The following is a 17,021-nucleotide window of genomic DNA, read 5'->3' on the forward strand; positions in this document are numbered from 1 at the left end:
CATTTCAGAGTTTTTAAAGACTCATTTTGTTCTCTAGGTTTATTACAAGAAAGGAAATGAGCAGTGGCTGCACTTGGTAGAACTCTTTGGTATCTAGAGAATGGAAGACATTGCCAGGCTCCTGAAGCGTTCTAGGTTGGCTGCAGGCTAAAGAGTCAATAAAACTGGGTTGTGTGCATGCAGTAACAGAAAGCAGGGAGCGGGAAATACTGTATTTTATGTTGGTAATTGTCTTCCTCTAAGCTCCCGGGAAAGGAAAAAGTTGACTTACTCCGCTACCAGAGGTTGTTTTAGTGTTATCTAGAATGCGAGTTCACCCACAATTCCTCTTTACCTAATTGAGGTTGGGACATTCAATTAGGTCAACTAATGGTGAGGTTTTTTTTTTTAATATTCACCCGAGGATATGTTTTTATTGATTTGAGAGTGAGAGAGATATAAACATTTATGTGAGAGAGGAACATTGATTGATTGCTTTCCACATGTGCCCTGACTGGGGCTCAAACCTGCAACCCAGGTTTGTGCCCTGACTGGGAATCGAACCCACAGCCTTTTTGCTGTACAGGATGATGCTCCAACCAACTGAGCCATGTGGCCAGGGCAGATGGTTAATTTTTTTTTCGAAATTTTATTTAGAAGTAATTTCAAATTTATAGAAATTTTGCAGGAATAATACGGGGTTCTCTCACATACCTTTTCATGAACTGTTTTTTATTCTTTTTCTATACACACACATACATATGTATATAAAATTTTTTCTAAACTATTTGAGAATAGGTCATATACATCATGACCTTTTATTCAGTGTATATTTCCTAAGAATAAGGATATTCTTTTATATAATTTATATTTAGTACAGTTACTAAATTTAACAAATTGAATATTATTATAATACTTTATCATTCATATTACAATTTTGTCAGTTATCCCAACTGATAAATTAAAAATTTTTTTCTACCGTCAAAAAAATTTTCTCCGTTCAGTCAGTGATCACATACTATATTTAATTATCAGTTTTCTTTAATCTCCTTTAATTTGGAACAGTTGTTCAGCCTTTCTTTATCCTTCGTGATATTGACTTCTTTTATGAACACAGACCAGGTTTTTCTTCCTTTCCTTTCCTTCCTTCCTTCCTTCCTTCCTTCCTTCCTTCCTTCCTTCCTTCCTTCCTTCCCCCCCCTTCCTTCCTTCCTTCCTTCCTTCCTTCCTTCCTTCCTTCCTTCCCTCCCTCCCTCCCTCCCTCCCTCCCTCCCTCCTTCCTTCCTTCCTTCCTTCCTTCCTTCCTTCCTTCCTTCCTTCCTTCTCTCTCTTTCTCCCTTTCTCTCATCCTTTCTTCTTCCTTTCTCTCTTCTTTTTCCTCCTTCTTCCTCAGAATGTTCCTCATTTGGGGTTTGACTGATGTTTCCTCATGACTAGGTTCTGGTTATGTGTGTCTGGCATGAATCTACATACCACTACTAATAATAGTGTCCTCAGGATGTATGTGGAGATACCCTCATTGGTGATATTAATTTTGATCAAGATGTTACTTTATTTGCCACTCTACAGATACTATTTTTCCTTTGAAACTCATAAACAATCTGGGAAGACACTTTAAGACCATATTTGGCTCCTCATTAACCCCCCCCCCCCACATACACAATTTATCATACCTTGATGATTCTTGCCTGAACTATTTTCAGGTTGCAGTGGTGGTGAATTTTGAATGATCGCTTAAATTACCTGTTCTTAAAGTGCTTGTCCTTAGGTGTGGACATGAATCGTCTTCCTCGCTTGCTTGTGTTAAGAGTCTCTCTTCTTTTTAAAAAACTGCATTGCATACCTAAAGGTCTGTATTTCTTTATGGCTGTGGTGGTTCTGTTTTAAAAAACAGTAACTAAAAAGAGTTTTGAAAAGTGGTAATTTTCTAGAATATGGCAATATCACCCAACTGCTGTTTGTTCTCCACTCAACAAACAGCATAAATGCTTCTTTAAGCCAGAATGGGGTTAACCATGTGAAGCTGATTCTCTCTCTCTTTTTTCTTCCTCCTTTTAAAGATTTTATTTACTTATATTTAGAGAGAGGGAAAGGGAAGGGAGGGAGGAAGAGAGGGAGAGAAACATCAATGTGTGAGAGAAACATTGATTGGTTACCTCTCACACGCCCCCAACTGAGGACCTGGCCTGCAACTCAGGCATGTGCCCCGACTAGGAATCAAACCAGCGACCTTTCAGTTTGCAGAAAAATGCCCAAAACACAGAGTCATACCAGTCAGGGGTCTCCTTCCTTTTGATAAGTGGGATGGGCCCTGGCTGGTGTAGCTCAGTGAATGGAGCGCGGGCCTGCAAACCAAAGGATTGTGGTTCGATTCCCAGTCAGGGCAAATGCCTGGGTTGCAGGCCAGTTCCCAGCAGGGGACACATGAGAGGCAACCATACATTGGTGTTTCTCTCCCTTTCTCCTTCCCTTCTCCTCTAAAGATAAATAAATAAAATGTTAAAAAAAATAAGTGGGATGGGATAGCAATATGAATTCATTATCATATTTCAACCTTTATTTTCAAATCTATTTTAAAAGTGTGATAGGGCTCATTAAGAACCTCTACGTTAGCTTTCTAAAATGTGTAATTTTAAACTGTCCAGGAGCTATAAGAGAATAATGGTAAAAAAAGGAAGAAAAAGCATTTCTCCATTCTTGTTTACTATCACTCTTTTCTTTCCTTCTCTCTTTTTTCTCTGTATTTTTCCTTTTGCCTCTCCTTTCATTCTTTTGAAGGGTCTGATCAATATACATGACTATGCATTCTTAAGAAAAGAAATGGTGAGCCCTGGCTGGTGTGGCTCAGTGGATTGAGTGCCAGCCTGCAAACCAAAGGCTCGCTGGTTTGATTCCGTCAGGGCACATGCCTGGGTTGCAAGCCATGTCCCCAGCAGGGGGTGCATGAGAGGCAACCACACATTGATATTTCTCTCCCTCTTTCTTCCTTCCTTCCTCTCTCTCTAAAAAAAAATAAATAAAATGGAAAAAAATAAAAGAAAAGGCGAAAGAGGTATTGCTCTTGAGCCTTAGGTTCTTTGCTGTTACTACTGTGGATAGTAAACTAATGATATGATATTACTATTGAAGACTTGTCAACTAGCATTGTGTTTTGTTGAGGGAATTTTGCCCATGATAAATAGAAAAAGAAATAACTAGGGAAAGAAAAGAAAAGCAGCTAGAAAGTTAGGAAGTATGGAGGAATGAACAGAAAGGAGCAGAAGAAAAGGACTTGGGACTGGGGGTACAGACATAGGTAGGAAGGACCAAGAATACAGAGCTGCTAAAATAGGAAAATGGAAGTCAGCTCTAAAATTTACCTTTGGCCAGTCCAGTGTTTGGGCATTCCCCTTTCTAGTAGAGTGTTATAGGGTAGTGTGAGATAGGGTGAATGAAATGGTCCCATTCTTGACTCCTTGGATCCATCTACCCAGATCTGAAGAATTTTCCCTGTAATAAGGTGACTTGATAGCCTGATCCTAGTAGGATGGGATGGGAGAGGCTACTAAATCATGCTTTTTGGGTAGCTGGCATTAACAGCATTATTTTTAACTTCCCATTTCAATCCCTTCATTGTTTAGCCTCTTCCATTGGCTACCATGAGAGCAGTCAAAATTAGCGACTATATAAAACGAAGTACCTCTTGTCTCCCCAGCCACTTCCAAAATAAACAGGGAGTAATACTGTCCATATTTTGTCTCACTTTACTCTGAAGGCTACCGATAGAGGAAGCATGGATTAGTGTGTAGTGATTTCTAGGCTCTGTCTTCTGGACAGATTCCCCTCTGAGTTCTGTGGCTGAGTGATAGGAGCATGTGGCAGGAGTGCAGCTGGAAGTATATCATCGGCAGATTTGGGTTGAGTAAATATAGCAGGAGCAGGATGTCAGTGTGGGAGATGGATTGTTCTGGGAAAGGAAGTGTTGTCTTTCGTCTGAGAAACAATTTCCTGCATTTCTGGGGCTCTTGCTTTCTTCTTTTTCTTCTTTTTGTTTAAGGGTAGAATAGGAGTTGGCAGGGTTTGGGTACACTTGCCCTGTTCTATCTCTGGGTGCCAGTCTGAGACATTTGAAGTTGGGAGTAGATCTATTCCCAGATCTATTTCAGCCAATTAGGAAATGGACCCAATAAAGTAGCCACACCTATGCCTTCCAGTTCACTTTTTACAGTTAAAGCACATACCTGTATAAAGTCTCTTTTAAAAAAGTAACCATTCTGTCAGTAATACAGACAGGTTGAGAGACAAAAATAATTATACAAAGAAAATCAACTCTATTGAAAGTTAGACATGAGACACCAGCTGGCAGGAAACAGCTGGGATGTTTCTGAGGGCTAGACTCTTCCATACCAGAACGTAACTCTTCAAGTCATCTCCGTTGTCTGAGCTACTTAAAATGGCTGCCTGCTTACTAACAATCTATGAGAAAGACTAAGCCCACTACATTTATGTGGTATTTTACAATTGACTAGAACTTTACAATTTATAAAGTGCTCTTTGCATGTTTTTTTTACTTTTTAAAATAGCCTTTTTATTCTAATCTTTTTAGAATAGATTTAGATTTATTGTAAAGAAGTTCCCATATTCTCCAAACCAAGTTTTCCCTATTATTAACATTTTATATTAGTATGGTATGTTTGTCACAATAAATGAACCAATATTGATGTGTTGTATTAATAACTAAAGTTTAAGTTAATTTTTATTGTATTTTTTTCTGTTACCATTTAGTCCTTGTATACCTCCTTCCTTCCAGCAGTTACCACACTGCTATCCATGTCCATGAGTCTTTTTTCCTTTTTGCTCAATCCCTCCACCCCTTAGTTGCCCCCCCCCACCAGCTGTCATCTGCTCTCCATCTATGAGTCTGTCTCTGTTTTGCTTGTTAGTTCAGTTTGTTCATTAGATTCCACATATGAGTGAAATCATATGGTATTTGTCTTTCTCTGATCGACTTATTTCACTTAGCATAATGTTCTCCAGGTCCATCCGTGCTGTCACAAAGAGTAAAATTTCTTTCTTTTTTTTTTTTTTTTTTTACGGCCAAGTAGTATTCCATTGTGCAAATGTTCCATAGTTGTTTTATCCACATATCCCCTGATGGGCACTCAGGCTGCTTCCATATCTTGGTGATGGTAAATAATGTTATAATGAACATAGGGGTGATTATGTTCTTTCAAATAAGTGTTTTGAGTTTCTCTGGATATATTCCGAGAAGTGGGATTACTGGGTCAAAAGGCTGTCCATTTTTAATTTTTTGAGGGATCTCCATACTACTTTCCACAGTGGCTGCACCAGTCTGCATTCCCACCAACAGTGCAAAAGGGGTCCCCTTTCTCCACATCCTCCCCAGGACTTGTTTGTTGACTTATTGATGGTAGCTGTTCTGACAGGTATGAGATGGTATCTCATTGTGGTTTTAATCTGCATTTCTCTGATGATTAATGATGTTGAGCATCTTTTCACATGTCTATTGGTCATCTATATGTCATCTTTGGAGAAATGTCTATTCAGGTCCTTTGGCCATTTTATAATTGGCTTGTTTGGTTTTTTTGGTATTGAGTTTTGTAAGTACTTTATAAATTTTGGATATTAACCCCTTATCAGGTGTATCAGTGAATATGTTCTCCCATTTTGTGGGTTGTCTTTTTATTTTATTGATTTTTTCCTTTGCTGTACAAAAGCTCTTTAGTTTGATATAGTCCCATTGGTTTATTTTTTCTTTAATTTTTTTATTGATTATGCTGTTACAGTTGTTCTATTCCCCCCCTTCATTCCCCTCCACCCTACCCCCCCTTCCCCACCATTACCCTCCCTTTAGGTTATAACCATGTGTCTCAAGTCCTTTAGATTCTATATTTCCCATACTATTCTTGCCCCCCCATCTGTTTTCTATCTACTGTCTATGCTACTTATTTTCTGTACCTTCTCCCCCCATCTCCTCCTCCCACTCCCCTGTTGCTAACCCTCCTTGAGATCTTCATTTCTATGTTTCCACTCCTGATCTAGCTGTCCTTTTAGTTTGCTTTTGTTTTAGGTGTGGTTGTTAATAACTGTGAGTTTGCTGTCCTTTCACTGTTCATGTTTCTTTAACTTCTTTTTCTTAGATAAGTCCCTTTAACATTTCATTAACAATAATAAGGGCTTGGTGATGATGAACTTCTTGAATTTGATCTTATCTGAGAAGCACCTTATCTGTCCTTCCATTCTAAATGAAAGTTTTGCTGGATAGAGCAATCTTGGTTGTAGGTCTTTGGTTTTCATGGCTTGGAATACCTCTTTCCATCCCCTTCTTGCCTGTAAGGTCTCTTTTGAGAAATCTGCTGACAGTCTGATGGGGACTCCTTTGTAGGTGACTGTCCCCTTAGCTCTTGCTGTTTCCAGGATTCTCCCCTTCATTTTAATCTTGGGTAATGTAACGATGATGTGCCTTGGTGTGTTCCTTCTTGGGTCCAACTTCTTTGGTATTCTCTGAGCTTCCTGGATTTCCTGGAAGTCTGTTTCCTTTGCCAGCTTGGGGAAATTCTCCTTTATTATTTGTTCAAATAAGTTTTCCACTGGTGGCTGTTCCTTTCCCCCTTCTGGTACCCCTATAATTCGGATGTTGGAGCATTTAAAGATGTCCTGGAGGTTCCTAAGACTCTTCTCATTTCTTTGAATTCTTGCTTCCTGACTCTTTTCTGTTTGGCCATTATTTGCTTTCTTCTGGTCCACTCCATTGATTTGAGTCCCAGTTTCCTTTTCGTTGCTATTGGTGTCCTGTGCAATTCCATTCATTTCAATTAGTTTCGCCTTCATATATTTGTCTAATTTGTGGCTATAATCAACCAGTTCTGTGAGGATCCTGATGACCAGAGTTTTAAACTGTGCGTCTGAGAGTTTTGCTATTTCTTCATCGCTTAGATCTATGGGCTGTGGGGCTTTGAGATCTTGTGACATTTTTGGTCTGTTCTGGCCCTTTAAGTGTGAGAAGCAGTGCCTTAGACTCCCAGGTCGCTGGGTTGTGACGCTGTATGTGGGGGCGTGGTCAGAGCGGGGAAATTGTTGTTCAAGACAACAATTAAAATAAAGACAGAAGACAGTTTTCTGTCTTTTACTCCCATCCCAGCCCACCCCCCTCTCTGTCAAATATTAATTGACTATATAAGTGAGGGTTTATTTATGGGCTCTCTATTCTGTTCCATTGATCTGTGAGTCTGTTTTTATGCCAGTACCATGCTGTTTTGACTACTATGGCCTTAAAGTTTATACTTTATTCAAATTTCCTTGGTTTTTACATAATGGCCTTTTAATGTTTTAGGATTACATCCAGGACACCACATTACATTTAGTTGTCATGTCTCCTTAGGCTTCTCTTGGCTGTGACAGTTTACATGTATTTTTTCATTTACCTTTTATAACAGCCTACAAAATAAACTGGGCCTTTGTTATGTATCCCCCTTTTAAAGATGAAACTGAGGCTTTAGAAAGGGTAAGTGACATATTCAAGGTTATACAGTTAGTAAAAGCTTCTATTAAAATGTGATTATGATATATGAAAAAGGCAATGAGATAACTGTTAATTTGCTTTTTATGTCAGTGAGGGCAGAACTTTAGATAAATGTCAGGTGGGCAATTTGCAGAAGAGGAACAGGAGATAGGTGAATATAGCTTATTTCTGGACAATTCTTTCTTACCTGGATACAAATTATTATATTAATCATAATGTATTTTCTCTTTGTACTTCTGCTTTGTCTACCAAAGGAGGTAATCCCAGACAATCCTGGGCTGCCTCTTTAGTTATGTTCTCTAGTAGCAGACTTCATATGTCCCTGTTATTAAGACACCCTAGTTCAATAGGAACATCCACTGAAAACATGACATACACACTAATACAACCAGGCTGTTTTGGGTATGTTTGAAGGTAACTATCTGTGGCAAAAACACATGAGTTTTTTAGTTCTGGTGTTTAGTCAGGCAGGCTGAAGTTCTGGGGTAGGGTTAGGCAATTCATTCAAGAACTGTAATGCTGAGAGGTAATAGAAAAATAAAAAATCTAACAAGACATGGCAGTTACTAGCTTTGAATGCTCTACCCAGAGGGATGAGTGAGGAGAGGGAGGGTGAGAGGAGAGAAAGTGTAGTATGTTAATACCCATGAGTCTAGATACTATTAAAAGGTCATCTCAGGGTGATGGGAACTGTAGAGGGTACAGATCTTAAGGGAGGGAATAACACCTACTGCCTAAAAAGTAGTTATAGAATTGTACTTGTATCCTAAAGAGAAACTTTTAAAGTGCTCCAACCTAAGCTGACAGGGTAAGCAGATTATTGATGCTGTTAACAACCGCTTTTATTAGAGTGGTTCTGTGGGGGGGCGGGGTTAATTAATGGGAATGGTGTTTTTATGATATGAATCTGTGAGCCTTGAGACTGATTTGGGAACCCTTGGTAGTGAGTCACTGTTGCCCTCTTTTGTTAACTCTGTGGCTGGGAAAAACCTGATGTTTTTCTCCAAAAAGAAGCTGTGAAAATAGCCGTTAGTAAAACAGTAAGGAAGAGCTTTAGGAAGTTGTGTTATGTTGTGCGTCTTCATGGCATCATGGAGTGGGTTGAGGGCAGGGTAGATATTTTAAACCACCAATTGTAGGAGTCTTTGAATTAAAGATATGGGTGACTGAGGCCTTCTTCCAGGAGGGTGGGAGGTTATTAAAGGGAGCAAAGATCACAGCAGGTATTAAACATCATAGATTGGACCTCATACTCTGAAAATGCTTTGCTTTGATAATGTGAAATACAAAGTGACAGTATGAAGAATGACTATTTGAAGTTCTTCTACCAGAAAATCCTGTCCATTGGTGAGATTTAAACTGTCCTTTGGTAGGGAAAAAGACTGGGGAGGATCTCTAGAGAACTTTGCATTGAGCTATAATGGAGGAGGGGGAAATTCCTTACTGTGGTCTTTCATAACAAGAAATCTTCATATGAGTCTCAGCAGATGTAGAGTCCGTAAGGAGGAGTTTGTGGCTAGCTAAAGCAGCCTGGGTTCTGTAAGCCTCCAGTGGGAATGTGAGACAGAGATGGCTCCCAGACATTTCTGCTTCAGAGCAACCAGTTTGGGTGAGTTGAAAACTACCAGGTCTACTTCACTTTTGCAAGAATCCAGGGTGATCCCTTTGCACTGTAGGCTGCAGCGACTTCTTGTCTCTATGACAGATACAGAGAAAACACCACAGGCTTTAACAGAAATTTGTTTATGGTTTCCCAGAAGCAAAGCTCTTACATTGTTAAAGCACTTTAGAAAAATAAAATCGAATTAAAGATAAAAAATCTTTACTTTCATTTTCAAGAGGTTTTTTAAAAAAAACTGGGGTAAAATTCACAAAACATAAAATTAACTGTTTTAAAATAAACAGTTTAGTGGCATTTAGTACATTCACAATGTTGCATGATCACCATCTCTACCTAGTTTATTTTCTTTCTTTTTCTTAACTCCTTACCTGAGGATGTGTTTATTGATTTTAGAGAGAGAGGAAGACAGAGGGAAACATCAATGTGAGAGAAACATCAATCATTGCCTCTTGTATGTGTCCCGACCAGGTGTTGAATCTGCAACCTAGGCATGTGCCCTGACCGGGGATTGAACCTGAAGCCTTTTGGTATATGGGACAATGCTCCAACCAAGTCACCTGGCCAGGGCTACTTCATTTTCATCACCACAAAAAGAAAGCCTGTACCCATTAAGTATTTGCTTCCCCTTCTTCCTTCCTTCCAAACCATCAGTTTGCATTCTCTCTCTATGGATCTATTCTGGATATTTAATATAAACAGAATAATATAGTGTGTGATCTTTTGTATCTGGCTTGTTTGACTTAGCATAGTGTTTCCAAGGTTCATCCACATTATAGCCTAAATCAGTACTTTATTCCTTTTTATGGTGAATAATATTCTATTGTGTATATATACCACAGCTTGTCTTATTCCATTCATCCACTAATGGACATTTAGACTGTTTCTGCCTTTTGATTATTGTTAATGGTGCTGCTAGGAATGTGTGTATGTATATTTGAGTACTTGTTTTCTGTTTTTTTAAATTATATACATATAAGCGGAATTACTGGATCATATGGTTAGTCTATGTTTAACTTTTCAAGGAACCGCCCAACTGTTTTCCAGTCCCATCTTACAGTCCTGGCAGTGATGTGTGAGGGTTCTACTTTCTGCACATCCTCACCAACACTTGTGATTTTCTGTTTTTTTCCCCCCTGATAGCTTCAAAATGTTTTGAGACTGGATAGATAGGACTGTGATAGTATAATTTCTTCCAGTCCTTAAGGAGCTCCTAGCATGCTTTCCTTGAAGTAGTTGAATGGCTTTTCTAGGCCAAGTAAGGCATTGCTGTTCTAGCTTTGTGCTGAAGAATGACTTCTAAAATCTGCAAAACATAGTGATTACAGCTGGTACGGGTTGCCTAGAGAGGGCTGACATCTGATTTGTCAAAAAGAGTGTCAGTTACATTTCTGGTTTTGAGAGTAGATGGTGGTATTTCAGGTTTCATCTGCTGTCAGAATCCTCGACCAAGCAGTGGTCTGTGTCTTGCTGACTATACAGGAGGCCTTGTTTGCTTGCATGTTGCCAGCTTATTTTCCTGCTTGCTGAGTAACTTTCTGGAGTTGGAGTTAACTCTAATTCCCAAGTGACTGGTTCTATAAAATGTGCTATATAAACTGATTTCAGTTGTTATTCCATTTCTACTTATCTGAGATTACATACAGATATTAAAACTAATGTTCCCATTTCTTCGCTATCTGGCAGGATAGTTTCTTATTTTGATGTCTTCTCCATCAAATTATTGAATTCCTAAATGCTTTTTACTTACCCTGTCTTTTTTTAGGCCATCAGTTCCCATTTGTGTCTCTATATTGTGATTTGTCTAATAGTAGTCACTATGGTTAATAATGTTTTAGTATGTCTTATCTAAATATATTTTCTGAATATTTTGTGAGTATTCTTCTGGTGGAAGGAGAAAATTGATACTAGGATCTAGGATGCTTGAACTTCTGGTTCTTTCAATTTTTGCTATAAATCTAGTTTTCCTTTTTTTCTTAACACTGCTTTCTTTATGTGTTGGATGGTCAATTTTTCTGACTTACAGAAAAAATTTTTGCTACTGTATTGTTCACTGGGTTTTTTTCCTTATAATATTTTAAGTCAGAATATATTTCAGTGTTTATTGCTTCAATTGTTTTTTTATAATGAGTTTGGGCCAGTTTTCAAAGTAAAACAGAAAATTGTAGTCTGTACTGTATCTTCCCCTCACCCCCATGTTAGATTTGCAAATATATCCTAACCATTTGATCAAAGTCAGGCTTTGAATAAGGCTTTATATTACAGTCAGGTGTGGTTGAATGACAGGTATGTCTGTATTTGGTCTCAAGAGATTTGGGGATGTACAAGTATGGGACTTTTTTCTCTCTCTCTCTTCCAATAATGTGGTGTGGTCTATAATAGGTTGAGTTGTAACATTCATTAAACCACTCCTCACATTGCCTGTTTTCAAAGCTTATCAGGATGACTTTGATTTAGTTATTTGGAACCGAAAAGGCAGTTTGTGGAGCCTGGTTTAAAGTTGTGGAGCAGTAATATATCAGAAATCAGATTTAGGTCCCAGTGGGATTATTCCTTGAGATTTATTTGCCTGGAGGTACACACAGCAGCCAAATGGTATGTATGGAAAGCTTTGCTGGAATGCAAATTGGACACATTTTGTTGGGACCTGTAGGGGATTTTCATTGCTTCATAATTTTTCTAAGGTTTGTTATACATCAGACAGTCACTGCCTCTTCCTTAAATCTTTAAATCCCCCCTCTTTTTCCTGTTGTAAAGGTCAGATTTTTTTTTGACAACTGTGTGCAGGAACAAGATTTGCTAAATCCCTTCATTTTTATTCATACAAATATCAGCATTCAGTGAACATCAGTTATCCCAGCAGTTAGAAGTAAGGAAAACTCAGGGAGAATCTTGTGAGTCTCAGCTTAGTGCCAGGTCTATATCTCTAGGGATAAGTTTGCTGCTTCAAATTTAACTCTTGACTGCTCTGATGTGGTACAGCACCCTTCCAGTGGCTAGCATGTGAAGCCTATCCTTTACTCATCTCATGTGTATGGCTGTAAGACAGATGATGTAATTAGTGGAAGGGAGCTTTGTTGGATTCTTCTGATGGGGCTTCTTTGCCTGCGACAATCCTTAGAGTAAGTAGTGTTGGAGAAGAAGGAGAATTCATTCCTTCCGTTAGAGCCGCTTTAGCCTTACTTAGATTTTAGTGGTATCTTGGGTAGCAGACCACTTTTTTCAAAGTATATTTTATTAATTATGCTATTACAATTGTCCCATTTTTCTCCCTTTTATTCCACTCTGCCCTGCACCCCTTTCCCTCCAGCACCCCCACCCCGTTATTCAGGTCCATGGGTTATAGGTATAAGTTCTTTGGCTTCTCCATTTCCTATACTATTCTTAATCTCCCCCTGTCTATTTTTTGCCTACCCGTTATGCTTCTTATTCCCCGTACCTTTTCCCCCACTCTCCCCCTCCCCACTGATAACCCTCCAAATTATCTCCCTGTCTGTGATTCTGTTCTTGTTCTAGTTGTTTGCTTAATTTTTTTTTTTAGGTTCAGTTGTTGATGGTTGTGAGTATGTTGTAATTTTACTGTTCATAGTTTTTATCTTATTTTTCTTAGGTAAGTCTCTTTAACATTTCATATAATAAGGGCGTGGTGATGATGAACTCCTTTAACTTGACCTTGTCTGAAAAGCGCTTTATCTGCCCTTCCATTCTAAATGAAAGCTTTGCTGGATAGAACAATCTTGGATGTAGGTCCTTGCCTTTCATGACTTGGAATACTTCTTTCTAGCCCCTTCTTGCCTGTAAGGTCTCTTTTGAGAAATCAGCTGACAGTCTGATGGGAATTCCTTTGTTGGAGACTCTCTCCTTTTGTCTTGCTGCTTTTAAGATTCTCTCCTTATCTTTAATCTTGGGTAATGTAATTATGATGTGCCTTGGTGTGTTCCTCCTTGGATCCAACTTTTTTGGGACTCTCTGAACTTCCCGGACTTGTATTTATTTCCTTCACCAGATTGGGGAACTTTTCCTTCATTATTTGTTAAAATAAGTTTTTAATTTTTTGCTCTTCTTCTTCTGACACACTTATGATTCAGACACTGGTACGTTTAAAGTTGTCCCAGAGGTTCCTAAGCCCCTCCTCTTTTTTTTTTTTTTTTTTGGATTGTCCTTTCTTTGTTCTGGTTGAATGTGTATTTCTTCTTTCTGTTCCAAATCTTTTGGAACAGAAAGAGTCCTGTTTTGAGTCCTGTTTTCCTTCCCTTCACTGTTGACTCCCTGTATATTTTTCTTTATTTCACTTTTAAGGCCATCTCAGCCTTAAGCACTAATTAAAAAACCTTCTCTTTTTATTTGCCTAAAGCAAGCCAGTAAGCTTTCTCCCTACCTCCACCCCTTCTCTTATTCTCTTCCTTTCAAGGGGGCATCTGTAGCAGCTGGTCCAAGGAACCCTCTGATGAGAACCTCTTAGCTGGATTCAAGTAATCTTGTGTTTCCTCAACCTGCTTACCACTGATCCTGTAAAATTTGGTGCAAATAGACTAGGTTGACCAGAGTAATGGGGTCACCATTGATCTTTCAGACTGAGATATATAATGGTATAAGCTCTTCTTGGATTCTATGCAGGAGCTCTGAAATGGAGATAAATTCCTTATACATGGGAGATAATAAAACAAAATTATTTTCCTGTTACTTGAGGGTTTCATCTGGTTCTTTGTGTACCAGTCAGATAAAAGCCTGAAGGGTTATCTGCTATTCCTCACTTTTCTAGGACAAGCAGGTCTATAGTCATGATGATGTAGAATGCACAGGTGATCCTGGAGCTAATCAGGGGCACTGTCCTGCCGATGCAAGCTGTGCTGTTAAATCGACGTCTTTTCCCCACCTTGGTGCACAACAAGCTCTATATCTGATAACAGAAATCTTTGTTGTGAAATTGAACTCATTCAGGCCTTGTGAGGTTAAAATGGAGAGTTAGTTTCCTTTCTCTAAAATTCAGAGAATTGGAATCCAGATTTTTAGAATCTCGACTTCCTAGGAAACAGCTTGAAATTGTGAATGAATTGTAGTCTCATGTTCCTGTTGCCATTGACTGACCTAGTAGCAAATTCATACCTGGGAAAATCCATGAATGCTTTTTTGGCTTAGACCTTACAGAACCAGAGAGGATCCAAATTTGTGTTAAAGTCCACAAAAGACAACCAGGGGTATCCAACCTGTGGCCTATGGGCTGCTTGCAGCCCAGGATGGCTGTGAATGCAGCCCAACACAAAATCATAAATTTACTTAAAACATTATGGTAGCCCTGGCTGGTATAGCTCAGTGGATCGAGCGCAGGCCTACAAACCAAACTACCGTGGTTCAATTCCCAGTCAGGGCACATGCCTGAGTTACAGGCCAGTTCCCAGCAGGGGGTGCATGAAAGGCAACCATACACTGATACTTCTCTCCCTCTCTCCTTCCCTTCCCCTCTAATGATAAATAAAATTTTTTTTAAATTATGGGATTTTTTTGTGATTACATATCTCATTGTATTTAATGTGTGGTCCAAGACAACTCCTCTTCCTGTGTGGCTCAGAGATGCAAAAGGTTGGACACCAACAAAAGTAACAAAGTAGTCAAACAAGAGCAAAACTTTTCTCCATAAAATCACTATTTACCTAACTCACTGGCCTTTAATCCTTATTATATATATAATTTAAAGAATTCAATAATCATTTTTGTTCCTTTTATTCATTTAGCATAATTTAACCCATTTCCCATTTGCCCCAAGAATACTCACTGGCAGCACTTGTAGCTGCAGCATTTACCCCAAGGTAACTCACAGATTACAGTCCTAACCTTACTCATGAAGTATCTCGCTTTTGTTGTTATTTTGCATTGCTCTAGTATATTGATAGCCTTTGGAAACAAATGACATCATTCTATTTATAGCATTCTGTTTTTAGTAGTGGCAGTGAGCTGTACTTTTTTTTCCTAAGTGGCAAATGGGTTAATATAGAATTTTCTATCAGTTTACCTACATATTTATCATCTTTAATGGCACTATAAGAATACATCAGCCCTGGCTGAAGTAGCTCAGTGGATTGAGTACAGGCTGAGAAGCAAAGGGTCACTAGTTTGATTCCCAGTCAGGGTACATGTCTGGGTTGTGGGCCAGGTCCCCAGTAGGGGGCACATGAGAGGTAACGACATATTGATGTTTCTCCCCCTCTTCTTCCTTTCCCCACGCTCTAAAAATAAATAAAATGTTTTAAAAAATACATCAAACTAGAATGTCATAGGCTAACTATTCTTTTTAAATTTTCAATTCATTATATATATGAACTTTAATTATCTTTGTGCTGATAACATTATTTCTCTTTCTAATTATTTTCATGAAATAATACTTCCAGTAGTAGAATGACTGAGTTTTGTAGCTGTGCTATATTTGATTTGAATTTTCTAACTTTTTTTATTTTTGCTAATTTAGTTGACAAGGTAATACCTTTATAATTTGTTTTAGATTTTTTAATTATTAGTATTTTCTCAAGTAATTTATTCTTTGGATATTTTCCTATGTGATTGATCTGTTCTTAATTCTTGGCCACTTATTTGACAGAAATTGGATAGTGTCTTTTCAGATTTGTATTAGCAACTTTCATATTTGGATAATGCTTTTTTAATATTTTCATCTCTGTTGCCAGTGTCTTTTTTTTTCCTATTTCAATGGGTTATTTGAAACCTAAGTAGGTAGAGGTATTTTTAATCTTTACGAAGAGATGCTTGGGTATCAACTAGTTTATTTGCATTTGAAGGTGTAGAAATGAGAGATCCTGTGAGAACCTTTGGCTCAGAGTGTGCATGGGATCCTCCCTGTGTGGAGAGGAGGCAGTCCAAGGTGTAAGGAGGGGAGATGAGGACAAGGCTGACACCAGATCTATAAATAATCTAAGGTTTAGCTTTGTACTTTGAAATAGGAATTGGCTCACTTTTATTGTTTTCCCCAAGTTACTTATTGTTTGGCCATGGAGAGGAGACATTAGGATTTTTGGAGGAAATGTTACTGTTTTCAGCTCTCAGAAAGTGAAAAGTGCTGATATGGGTCACTTTGGTCTCTTGTTTTCTCATTTCTCTTAGAGTGAGATGACTGAATGAAAAGTCTGGGTTTGGCAATCTGTTTAACCAGTTATGATATCTAGCTTCCTAAGTAAGAAAGTGGAATTCTCAATAGTGAAAGGTCCTGTATACCTTCGTCATGGCACCATGCCTAGGACAGATTGACCACGTGAAAGATAGAGCTGGTAACCCACCATGTCATTTTCCTTACCATTGAGCAAAATCTTTTTTTTTTTTTTTACCTCTGTTATACACTGCTATGCCTAATCATTCTCATTGATCTCTGCAGAGAGTTAGAGGCCCAGACTCCTAGAACTTTTTCTAAGGTCCTACTTTCTAGTGTTCTCTCTGGGCTGTCAATTTTTATCTCTAAAACGAGAAATGTATACCAGATGATCTCTAATGTTCCTGAAGTACCAAGCTTCTTTGTGTTCATAATCCTGTCACGGTTTAGAAATACTTTCAGAGGGCTTCTACTCTTATATGAATGTCATTGAAGTTTATTTATAATGAAAATTTTGATGTTGGAATATTATATAATATAACTTTAAAAAGAAAATATACTCATTATGTACTTCCATGCATGTTGAGGTAGTCTAACTTTTCAATTTCCCTTTGTCTTGCTATTGGCCAGTAAGGGTAATTTTCAGATGAACCGTACTTCAAACTGGTTATATAATTTTATAATGGCCATTTGTTCAAAGCAAATGGTTCCAAGATTTTTGTACCTTTTAAATTTTTAAATAATTCTTAAAAATAGATTAATATTGCCTGAGTTTCAAGTGAATGTGTTCTACTTTGATTTAAAAATTT

General features: G+C 38.2%; 1 protein-coding gene across 10 annotated transcripts in view; it reads left to right on the top strand.

Moving 5' to 3' along the window:
* The window catches only part of GBF1 (golgi brefeldin A resistant guanine nucleotide exchange factor 1), a 125,086-nt gene that overhangs the window by 28,710 nt on the left and 79,355 nt on the right, over positions 1–17,021 (top strand). Inside the window, exon 1 of one of the 10 annotated variants that reach the window (XM_053668582.1) lies at positions 5,118–5,405. The exons of the other annotated variants lie outside the window; for them this stretch is intronic. Within the exon in view, the coding sequence (XP_053524557.1) occupies positions 5,387–5,405 (19 nt within the window). The 5' untranslated portion in view covers positions 5,118–5,386. Of the gene's footprint in view, positions 1–5,117; positions 5,406–17,021 lie in introns of those variants that run through there. 10 annotated transcript variants of the gene reach the window in all.

The sequence above is a fragment of the Artibeus jamaicensis genome, unplaced genomic scaffold (genome assembly GCF_021234435.1).
Source record: "Artibeus jamaicensis isolate MK-2021 breed Jamaican fruit bat unplaced genomic scaffold, CSHL_Jam_final contig_490, whole genome shotgun sequence".
In the NCBI taxonomy this organism is placed as follows: Eukaryota; Metazoa; Chordata; class Mammalia; order Chiroptera; family Phyllostomidae; genus Artibeus; species Artibeus jamaicensis.